A 12,221-nucleotide genomic window follows, 5' to 3' on the forward strand; every position below is an offset into this window, starting at 1 on the left:
TTCTGTCTAAGTGTAATCTGATGACACCTGTCTCAGGAAACGCCCAGTTTAGAAGAGGTTTGCTATGGGGATTTGCTTCTAAACTGGGCGGTTCCCGAGACATGTGTCATCAGAGAGCACTTAGACAGAAAAGAACAACCTTAACTTCCGAAGCTCATATGTACTGAAAGGATTAAGATTTTTTAATAGAAGTAATTTACAAATCTGTTTAACTTTCTGGAGCCAGTTGATATATATATATATATATATATATATATATATATATATATATATATATAAAGTTTTTTCCTGGATAACCAGCTGCATTTGGTATCCCCAAAGCTAAACTGCTTAAATGTGATATTTACCTGGTATTTACCTTGTGTGAATTTTGTAGGTCTTAGTATATCCTTAGGTAAAAAACTAAGCTAGGAGGCTCATCATTCCTCTTAGAGTAGCACTTGAAGGGGATTTCCAGGATCCTCCTGCTAAGATGGCTTCACGCGCATTGTTCATGTGATGCGGCAGGCAATCACTAGTATTACCATGTGCCATATATGCATCATGTGCATTATGTCTGTGATGTCATTGCAGCGGGAGTGGTGGGGGACTCCTTAGTGGCAGTGGATTTGGTAATAAATTAAGTATTTTTTCTCTTTATGATGGTTCCAACCTGTAGTTCATGTTTAACAATCCTGGAAACCCCCTTTAAATAAGACACAGTTTTGTTACCTTGATGTAATGGAACATATGGTTATAACTAGCAAATGACATTGTAATTGTTGTATTGTTGGGTGACAAGTATGATATCATGCAAAAAATTCCTATGAGAGCAAATATATATATATATATATTATATGATAAATCTTCAGAGTTTTGTCTTCTTGCCAACATCTAACATCTAGAGTATAAGTATAATGATGACTTAGGTGATTTACTTATGTTGATGTACTTAATAAGGTTTCCTTAAAAAGAATAAGTTGACATCATCCCAAAGAAATAGAACTTTAATATGTTATTTTCTTTTTTTTTCTTTTATATACACTGCAGTTTTGGACAACTACATAAAACTGCAGTGTGTAATGGACAAAGGATATAAGGAATTTTAACAGTCAAATTCAATTTAAGAAACTCTGGTCTAGATCAGAGGAGGTCCTCATGGAGAGGTTTCATCATATAAGATCTCATGATAAAACTTAAAGATTAAATGCAGATCTGTAAACTGGTTTGAGTAATTTTTATGGTCTTGGCCTTCTATACTATAAACTTGTGTGTAGTAAGAAAGTTATATTATTACCACAAGTATAGTATATTCTCTTATCAGGTTAGTGAACTCTCATAACCCATTACTTAGTTGTATGCTGTTGCAGAGTCTTAGGCTCACACAGTGCACAGAAAATCTCGGTGCGGACAGTTCACACACAGCGGAGGACCGGCAGTGTATTTCCTTGCGGAATCCGCTAAAACATGGAACTGGTTCAATGTTTTTGCGGACAGTGGAATCAGGGTTTCCACTGTAGATTTTGCTGCCGCAGAACAGTGAACAGTGAACAGTGCAGCAGAATACCATTGAAATCAATGGGATTCTGCTGCTGCGGAATGTCTGTGCGGAATATTTATGTGGAATTCCGCACAGACATTCTGCCATGTGAACACAGCCTTACTTAACCTCTTCATTGTAGAGTGCACTGATCATACTAAACTATGCACAATCTTAAATATAAAATCTATGATATTTTGTTTTATAATTTGTTATGTTTTATATGCAGCCGTGACTTACTAGCTGTATTTTAAATATCTATGTCTATTAGTAGAGTAGATCAGTCGCTACACTAAATTGTCAACGTTAGTCATAAAGTACATAGCGCCTGTAGTCAATTTAAACACATTTTATTTGTCAAATGTGAACATAATTTTATTTCTTTTTACACAGCCTCAATTTCAGAAGTCTACAAACGTTGTATACCAATCCCACCATGTGAGCCGTAACAAGAGAGGACAAGTCGTTGGCACCAGAGGAGGCTTCCGCGGCTGCACTGTTTGGTTAACAGGTATCAGAACCTTGTTTGTTTCCTATGTCCTTTATAGGATTGGTAAAACAGTCACCTAAAAACAGGAACCTGTGGGTACTGATTCATGAATAACACTGATATTGTATGTGTCATACTGTGCTGTATATGGTGAAAATATGAACATTTTAGCTATTTAAGTAACACAATCCCTTTGACAACTCACTGACCTGAAAATTGGAGATTGCTAGGTTTTATAGCCATAGACCATTGAGGGGCATGTGAAAGGCTTTGGATGTGCTTGAAAAGTTCTGATTAAATGTATTGATGGTTATAAATGTCATCTGAATTATTTATATAATTTGTTCAATCTCAGGTTTGTCGGGAGCTGGAAAAACCACTCTAGGGTTTGCCTTGGAAGAATACCTGGTGTCTCATGCTATTCCCTGCTACTCTCTGGATGGTGACAACATCCGCCATGGGCTAAACAAAAACCTGGGCTTTACCTCGGAGGATCGGGAAGAGAACATTCGCCGCATTGCAGAGGTCGCAAAACTCTTTGCTGATGCTGGTCTGGTGTGCATCACCAGCTTCATTTCTCCTTATGCCAAGGTAAAAACCTATATAATGGTGAAGCAGTGATTCTATAACTAGACATTGCAATTGTCCACAGCTTTATTTTGTCTTAATACATTATACTCAAAGGGGGCACTGTCATTACAGCTAAGCTATGACGTGATTAATGTGGGGTGATCTGGGCACTAAGGGTCCATGAACTGGTCTTATGACTAAAATGAAAGGGTTGTGGTGTTCTGCTATGCACTTTGCCCATTGGGCACTTCTTGGTTTTAGCATTGTTAGGGCCCATGCACACCAAGAAATGTGTGTAGCAGATGCAGCCAGAATGAATCAGTGCTTTGACAGACATGCACCAACCCCATTGACAGCAATGCCGTTTCAGTCGGAAATCGGGCAAAAGAAGGAACATGTTAGTTTGTGTGGAGGAAATTCTACCACAGAAATTCTTCAGTGTGCACAGTGCAGCATAATCCAGTAGAGGACAATGATAGGCTGCTGCATCCGAATTTTCACCTGGAAATTCTCTAGGTGGAAATGTGAATAGGCCCTTATTGTATGGGGAAGGAAAGTATTTACTAACAAAGACATGTTCGGAGAGCTAATAGGACCCATTTAAATCTCTGTATTTGGGAACTTACAATAGGAATTTGAATACAAGTTGTGTTCACTGCAGATTCTCCTTGGCCCACTAGCTTTGATTGATAGATCTTTCCCTGTTTGGGTAAAGGAAGAGTTCTATCGAGGCTGGTGGTCCAGGCAGGAGCCAACAGGGACCACCCCAATGACTTGTGGTTCACCTAGCATGAAAGTGATGACAAAGGTTTCCTTTAAAATACACCTGTTGGTCATTTTGAAGCATAATACATTGATGATTCTGTGTGCTACTTCAATAGGATCGTGAAGAAGCTCGTAAAATACATGATCTCGCTAGACTGCCATTTTTCGAAATCTTTGTGGATGCACCATTAGATATCTGTGAAAGAAGAGATGTGAAGGGCTTGTACAAGAAGGCCAGGGCTGGAGAAATCAAAGGTATACTTGGGGAGTGCATGCCATTTATATATGACTTGATATACATGGGACTATATACATACACTAAATACATTGTAGGCAGCTACTTCCTGCCATATACAGACATAGACGTGTCATCATTTATTTGCAGGATTTACAGGAATTGACTCAGGATATGAGAGGCCAGATTCTCCAGAACTAGTGCTGAAGACAAATCTCTGCAGTGTAAATGAATGCATCCAGCAGATTGTGGAGCTGTTGCAGGAGCGGGTGGGTAAAACTACAGTTTTGCAAGAAAATATTTAGCAAATTTAAGCATAGGCCTATTCACCATAGAGATAGGCTCAGCAGTTATTATGAGACCCGGCAGACAACACAGGTTGGTCCTCCAAAGAGTTTACAGCATCGCCAAAAAAAGGTGAAAGGCAAACCATTCTGAGATGGGAGAGCATCACGTGCCAGGATCTTCTGCAGGTAGAGAAGGAGATTTTTATTTTTGCTCCTCTCTTCGTGTGTATCTCACTCAGGAATATAATCTAGAAATAGACTATGAAGACATAACAAAAAATATACTTCGTTTGAGAAGTAAGTGCAGGGACTATAAGAATATGATGTCAAGAAAAAATATATATTAGTGAGTGTTACAAACTGCCGTTATTACTCTACAAGCCATACTTGTATTACAAGGATGGTCACTCATCGAAATGGCTGCCATAAAAGTAAACGTCTGGCAGGCCATGGCTTCCCTTTGTAAAATCATCTATTTGCTGAGGATTCCAGGGATGGTACACATCAGAAAAGCTGTCTGTCATGGCACTGCCCTTTAATGATTAAAGGGGTGTTCCGGGCAAAAATATTTTATCCCCTATCCAAAGGATAGGGGATAAGGTGTCTGATCACGGGGGCACGCTGCTGAGACCCCCCGCGATCTCCCTGTAGCACCTGCATTCATGTCTATGGGAGGGGGCGTGATGGCTGCCATGCCCCCTCCCATAGACATGAATGGAGGGGGTCGTGGCGTGACATCACGTCCCCAGTCCCGGAAACACGGAGGCATAGAATGCGGGTGCTGCAGAGAGATTGCGGGGGGTCTCAGCAGCGTGCCCCCGTGATCAGACATCTTATCCCCTATCCTTTGGGGAAAAAAAAGGTTTCCACCGGAGTACCCCTTTAATATCTTAGAGATCTCTCTCTCTCTCGTTATATATTTGTACACATATAATTTTCACAAATTATAATTTTTTAATTTCTTTTCCCGGTTTTTAAGTTAAAAATCTATCGCAATGCAACAGATTTTTCATTGCGACAGATTTATGGATGCCACAGATTTTAATGTGCGATAAAAGAAACCCTGCAACAGAAATAACCCTGCGACAGAATTGACAGTGCGTCAGAAAACCCTGCAACAAAAATTACCAGAAAATACCGTGCGACAGAATTTTCCCATGTGACTAAAAAGATCAGGAAAAGTGCGACAGATTAGTAAATTCCAAGTGAAAAAAACGTTGGAAACAAAAAAAAGAAAGAAACACAAACCCACGCTCCACTCTTAGTAAATGAGGGCCATTGTGTGCCAGAGTAAGGAAATGAATGTGCAAGAGTTGCTAAAGTTAATTTGAATTATGTTTACAAATATTTGGCAGATCAATGCCAAAGTTAATCTATATAAAACAGTGTAAAACAATGTACGTGAACAGTTTAGTAAATAAGGGGTATATCATTTAGCACTTATATTTTCAATGATATTTCAATCTGTAGTGACACTGCAGGGGAACTAACCACTCCAGAATGGATTATAGGTGATGTCAGGGGGTTCCAGCCACTTATAGTCAGAAAACCCTTCTAACAAACAAGCATTGTCCAGAGATGACAACTAGAGATGAGTGAACTTACAGTAAATTCGATTCGTCACAAACTTCTCGGCTCGGCAGTTGATGATTATCCTGCATAAATTAGTTCAGCTTTCAGGTGCTCCCGTGGGCTGGAAAAGGTGGATACATTCCTAGAATACTCTTTCCTAGGACTGTATCCACCTTCTCCAGCCCACCGAAGCACCTGAAGGCTGAACTAATTTATGCAGGATAAGTCATCAACTGCCGAGCCGAGAAGTTTGTGACAAATCGAATTTACTGTAAGTTCGCTCATCTTTAATGACAACCCATGTAGAACTGTTTTCTGCAGGTCTCATATTACTGAAGACACAACGAGAAGCTTTGCAGGTGGCATTTGGTAAACTCATTTACATGTCCAGATATGATAGTCACCTGGAAGTTATGTTTTTTTATGCTACCTGCCTGTGATTGTATCCTAACAATTTTCGGCATGGAGTCAGTCAATCTATATCTTTTATACAGGAAATTGTTCCATCGGGAGCTACAAAGGAAGTCCATGAACTGTTTGTACCTGAAAACAAGTTGAAGCAGGCTCAGGAGGAGGCAGAGAACTTGCCTGCAGTAGAGATTACTAAGGTAAACTCCTTCCTCCAGTTTATTGATGATGATGATTAAGAAATGGAGCTTGAATTATATGAACGCTATGCAGTCAGCTGCCACTCTGAGTAAAGGGGGGCTTATCATTGTTGGTGTACTTGAATGATTTTTGTCCACCTTTATTTTAAAGGGGTTGTCCAGGATAAGAAAAATGCTACTTCTTTCTTTCAAAAACAACACCACTCTCGTCCACAGGTTGTGTCTGGTATTGCAGCTCAACTCCATGACCACCACATGACCTGCGGACAAGAGTCATGCTGTTTTTGCAAAAGAGAAGCAGCATTTTTCTTATCCTGGACAACCCCTTTAAAGGGGTACTACGCCTCTAGACATCTTATCCCCTATCCAAAGGATAGGGGATAATATGTCAGATTGCGGGGGTCCCGCCACTGGGGACCCCCGGGATCTCGGCTGCAGCACCCACCTGTTGCGGCTTCCGGCAGCGCTGGAGGCTCTCATCCTAACGCCTCACGATCACGGTGACAGGAGATCGTGATGTCACAACTCCACCCCCGTGTCATCACGCCCCGCCCCCTCAATGCAAGTCTATGGGAGGGGGCATGACATCCTGACATTGCACACTCCTCCATACATCGGGAGGAGCCAATGAGCGGAGTCAAGGGGCAGCAAAAATTAGGGTGGCAAAATTCCTTGCACCAGACCAGCTCCTACTGATGAAAGAGTATATAATAGGCCAGTGGTCTTCAACCTGCGGACCTCCAGATGTTTCAAAGCAACAACTCCCAGCATGCCCGGACAGCCATCGGCTGGGAGTTGTAGTTTTGCAACATCTGGAGGTTTGCAGGTTGAAGACCCCTGCAATAGGCTGATGGTGTATTGTTTCTTAGGTCATGTTCACACTACGGAATTCTCGCGGCTGAAATCCCGCCGCCGGAGATGCTTTGGTGCTAGGGCCGCGGGGCACTGAGCCGTCACCATTGACGGCTATGCAGTGCTGGCGGAATCCGCGCAAAGAATGAACATGTTCTTTCTTTGCGCGGAACAATTTCAGCGGCGGAATTGTCCGCCGCGGAAATTCCGCAGTGTGAACGGGTCTCGCGGAGTTCCGCTCGTGGAATTCCGTGAGAATTCCGTAGTGTGAACATGGCCTTAATGGGAAACACTTATAAAGAAAGTCCTTTGAATACAGAATTGGGAATAAAATAATTTTATGAAATAGAACCTGAAAAACAAGAAATAAATTGTTGAAATAAATAATTGTTTTAAATTAAAGCTGCTCTTGTATAGCGGGTTGTGTCCTAGATATATCGTCCAGGATTAGAAATTGTTATTCAGTAGCAGAGCTACTCTGTCTAGGGCCTGTATTGCAGGCTGCACCATTCACTTGAATGAGTGGTGCTGTTTTTGGAAGCAAAAAAAAGATAACTTTTCTAATCCTGGACAACATTCTTGTCTCATGAAAATTGTTTTTTATTTGAGATCTTGCATCTACAAACAACAACTAACTCAGAAGTCCGTGAAGTGAATGTCCTTTCACATTGTCATTACAGCTGGATCTCCAGTGGGTACAGGTCCTGAGTGAAGGCTGGGCCACCCCACTCAAGGGCTTTATGCGTGAGAGGGAATATCTACAAGTCCTACATTTTGACACCCTCTTAGATGGTATGGATTATATTGGTTTACTTTTTCTTGTCCCAGATATTATTTAATTTTTGGATTTTAATAATGGGTTTTACAAAGGTTATATTACTATTGAAGGATTTTAGTTATGTCTTGTGCAGTGCCTAAGAAGGTAGCCATTGAACTTCAGGCCCCGCACTAGACATTAAATAATGTATCAGATTTGCCTGGAATGTTTATTTTAAAAAGATTTAGCAGCTCTCCTGACATGTCGGTTTTTGTAAGTACTTGTATTTCTATTTATATAGCAATTCTGGGGCCTCTTTATTTTCCTTAAAGATAACCTGTCATCTCTACTTGCAGACACAGTTAAACAGCTGTTAGGGTTGAATAGCAAACTGTACCTTCCCCGTAGCTGACGCTGATTGCCAAACATATAAAATTGCCTTTTTTCAGTCAAGTGTCAAAGAAGTGGGGCCGAGCTGCTCAAGTGCCTGGCAGAAATCAGGAACAAAAAAAAGGCTAAATATTTAGTTAAAAATATAAAGGAATCCCCCAGCAGTGTACTGCAAGCACCCCTTTCCTAATGTCAACAAAATGTTGGTTTGTTTGCTACAATATTTGTGGAGGTAATATATATATATATATATATATATATATATATATATATATATATATATAAGAAAATGGCGCAACACTCCAAAAAAATTTTGAAAATACGGTGAATTTATTCCATCATGTTGGACATGATGGAATAAATTCACTGTATTTTCTAAAACTTTTTGGAGTGCTGCGCCATTTTCTTCTATTGTATGGACTGTGATCTGGTCGGGGTGCTGGCACCACGCATCTCTGGCTAAGTAGTGCTGCATTGATTTTGGTGAAATATATATATATATATATATATATATATATATATAGTTACATAGTTCTTAAGGTTGAAACAAGGCTAGAGTCCATCAAGTTCAACTTGTAACCCCATTTTAACCCTTCTGTGTTGATCCAGAAGAATGCAAAAGAACCAACCTTATGAGGCTGATGCCAATTTCTCCATGGCAAGGGAAAAAATCCTTTCCGGCTCTGAATATGGCATCAGAATAAATCCCTGGATCAAAGTCATGTCCCTATAGATCTAGTATCCATAACCTGTTATATTACTCTTCAGAAACACATCCATGCCTCTTTTGAACTCTTTAATATATGTATGGTGTAGTCTTTGTGGTGCTGAAGCATTGCACAACAGCACTGGTAGGAGCTGACTAAAGAGAGACTATATAGTGCAATGTTTTGGCACCAGTGTGCTTGTGCGGTGGAACCGCATGAAGTTCCTGCTGTGGCCTGAGAGAGAAAAAATGTTGGCAGGTCGAGTACCAGAGTGTGTTTTCCATTATTAGAAAGACAATGAGCTGGAGGCTAGAACAAGTGACCAGGCCTGAGTAATATCAGTGTGGGGGTTGCCTAGGAATCTATCACAGACATTTAAGGAGCGAATGATGATCCAGCATGTCCAAAAGATTTCAGCTTTATTGACGACATTCACAGCACATCCCAAAATCAGCCACCACTACATCAGATGTGTTTCGAACTCATGCGCGCTTTTCATTTTCATTTCATAAAGAGCTAGCATGCGCTTGAAATGCGTCTGATGTAGTTGTAGCTGATTTTACCTGTGTGATGTGCTGTGAATTTCATCAATAAACCTAAAATCTTTTGGACGTGCTGGATCATCATTATCTTCTTACAAGTTGTTGCTGTACTCTGGGCTAGGTGCAGGTCCGTGCACTTCTCCCTTGGAAGGTGAGCTGGACTTTTGTATCTGCTGAATCTGTCACAGACCCTAAGTAAAAGGGAACCTGTCATCCCTTTCATGCTACTTAAACCACAAGTCATCAAGGTGGTCCCCAGGCTTCTCTCTTTTCCTCTGGCCTTGATTGTCAGTGAGGTAGAGAGAAGCCACTGGAAACTGCCCTATGACTTATGGTTTCAGCAGCATGAAAGTGATGACAGGTAGTGCTACAATGGTGCCTGAGTAACATTATAGAAAGTTAGATGGTGAGCTTTACTGTAGGCAGTCCTTGTCCTTAGAGAAGAGTAGCTCTGTGAGAGGGCTCTAGAAACTCTGGGATATATAGGCAGCATCTAAGCAATCATTTGTTAAAGGAGTAGTCCAGTGGTTTACAACTTATCCCCTATCTTAAGGATAGGGGATAAGTTGCAGATCGCGGGGGGTCCGACCGCTGGGGCCCCCCGCGATCTCCTGTACGGAGCCCCGACAGCCCGCTAGAAGGGGGCGTGTCGACCTCCGCACGAAGCGGCGGCCGACACGCCCCCTCAATACAACTCTATGGCAGAGCCGAAGCGCTGCCTTCGGCAATCTCCGGCTCTGCCATAGAGATGTATTGAGGGGGCGTGTCGGCCGCTGCCTCGTGCGGGGGTCGACACCCGCTATCTCGGCGGAGAGCCGGGGCCCCTACAGAGAGATCGCAGGGGGCCCCAGCGGTCGGACCCCCCGCAATCTCAAACTTATCCCCTATCCTTAGGATAGGGGATAAGTTTTTCATCACTGGACTACCCCTTTAAAGTTGATGTGTTGGAAGCAAGAAAAATGTCCAAGCATCTGAGGATCTTTTTTTTTGCATTCACGCCATTGACCTTCCGAACCAAGAATGTGATAATTTAATAGATTGGACAATTCCGCACTCCGCGATACCAAACATGTTTTGTAGGGGTTATTTATTTTTTTTGTTTTTGGAAAAGAGAGGTGATTTTAATTGTAAAAATTGTATTAAGGTATACATTCTTAAAAACATTTCTTTTTACATCTTTCTAACTCCTCCCTCTCAGGGAGCAATTGGTACTGTAGCAATAGCCGAGTCACAACAGGCACCAAGGCTTAGCTAAGGCTTCGGGCTGCACTAACAGCTGATCAGCACCCTTTCATTAAATTGTGGGGGTGCAGATTGAACTATTAGACACCAGGGAGACGCACCATAAACTGTTTAAATGCTGTAATCGCTATCGATCACAGCAATTAAATAATGAAATGATCGACATAAGAGTGATCTCCAATGTCAATCATTACCGGTGGTGTTGGTTGCTAATTGAGCCAGCATCAGCCCTGGAATGGTGTGAGCCCGGCTCCTGGGAGTGCACCATTCTTCGTCTCCCAACCCAAACTGTAAATGTACGGCATGGTCCAGGAAAGGGTCACCTCTGTGCCATCCTCCTTCTGACAACAGGTGGCGCCGCCTGAGGCTTAAGGCAGAAGCACCCTTGCTTTCAAGTGTTACATTATGATGACTATAAGACTGGTAAAAGGGTATCGAGCACTAATCTTTACCATAAATAATGCTTGGCAATGCATTACATATGGTAAAAATCCTTATCCTTGCCATCCCTGGAGGACGTTTTTTGCCCCTAGGGAGGGTGAGAATATGAAGCAATAAAGTCTTTCTGGTTGCTCCATAATTAGACCCCTGGGCGGGGAGTTATACTTATCAGGTCCTATTGCTCCGGCCGTAGTACCCCTCCCCCTCGACGTGATTGACGGCCCGTGTCACCACTTTGTCTGCTTAGCGAGCAGACCGATGATATAGGCAATCGGTCACGCTGAGGGGGCGTAACTTCGGCTAAAGCTCCCCGCCCAGGGGACTACCCAGGGGCCGTGAAGTCTTTATAACAAAAATGCCTCCCGGGGATGATGAGAATAAAAATGTTACCATATATAACGAGATGCTAAGCGTTATATATGGTAAAATCTAGTGCTTGGTTCTCTTTAAGGTCATCTCCAATATGCCAGGTCTTGTTGGATGCTCCCAGTATACAGTGGTTAGAACTTAAGAAAATGTGTTCCAAGGAAGACCATGGATAAACCAAGGTTTTCTTGTGCTCAACATCTCTAGAAATAACATGAATGGTGTAAGTAGTAGAGTTTTCATTTATCAAACTACACTTTTCTTTAGATGCGAAGCATAACTCAGATCTAACATTCTCAAAGTCTCTTGGTAAGTTTATAATATATGAAAGGAATTAGCGCCAAATCATTCAGCCGCTTAAATCCATATACAATTTGCATTTAATGTTGATGGTAAGTAAAATGACAGCTTTTGAATTGTGATTTGCACTTAGGAAAAGTCAAACCCTATAGAATTTATCAAAATAAGTTTTCCTTGGAAGAAAAGACTTTGTAAGTGCAACCCACATAATACTAATGGGATGGAAATGACTATGGGGGAAATGTATCAAAACCTGTGCAGAGGAAGAGTGGTGCAGTTGCCCATAGCAACCAATCAGATTGCTTCTTTCATTTTCCACAGGCCTCTAAAGAGGCCTGTGGAAAATGAAAGAAGCAATCTGATTGGTTGCTATGGGCAACTGCACCACTCTTCCTCTGCACAGGTTTTGATAAATCTCCCCCTATGTTGGTAATACTGCACAATAAAGAAATAAATCAATCTTAGATTTCAAATAATTCCAGCTTATTCCAAATATCACATGGGTCAGTATATGGGTGGTCTAAAAACATTTCTGTATTTTTTTAGTAAAATATTTTTTGACATTCAAAGTTCAAGGA

General features: G+C 41.5%; 1 protein-coding gene across 2 annotated transcripts in view; it reads left to right on the plus strand.

The window, feature by feature from the left end:
- Positions 1-12,221, plus strand: part of PAPSS2 (3'-phosphoadenosine 5'-phosphosulfate synthase 2) — a 73,184-nt gene that overhangs the window by 43,776 nt on the left and 17,187 nt on the right. Inside the window, exons 2-8 of one of the 2 annotated variants that reach the window (XM_056530036.1) lie at positions 1,913-2,030; positions 2,365-2,600; positions 3,461-3,599; positions 3,730-3,848; positions 5,933-6,046; positions 7,579-7,690; positions 11,611-11,652. In XM_056530036.1, the coding sequence (XP_056386011.1) occupies positions 1,913-2,030; positions 2,365-2,600; positions 3,461-3,599; positions 3,730-3,848; positions 5,933-6,046; positions 7,579-7,690; positions 11,611-11,652 (880 nt within the window). The remainder of the gene's footprint in view (positions 1-1,912; positions 2,031-2,364; positions 2,601-3,460; positions 3,600-3,729; positions 3,849-5,932; positions 6,047-7,578; positions 7,691-11,610; positions 11,653-12,221) is intronic. The other variant, XM_056530037.1, reaches the window with a different exon arrangement.

This window comes from Hyla sarda, chromosome 7, assembly GCF_029499605.1.
Source record: "Hyla sarda isolate aHylSar1 chromosome 7, aHylSar1.hap1, whole genome shotgun sequence".
NCBI lineage: Eukaryota > Metazoa > Chordata > Amphibia > Anura > Hylidae > Hyla > Hyla sarda.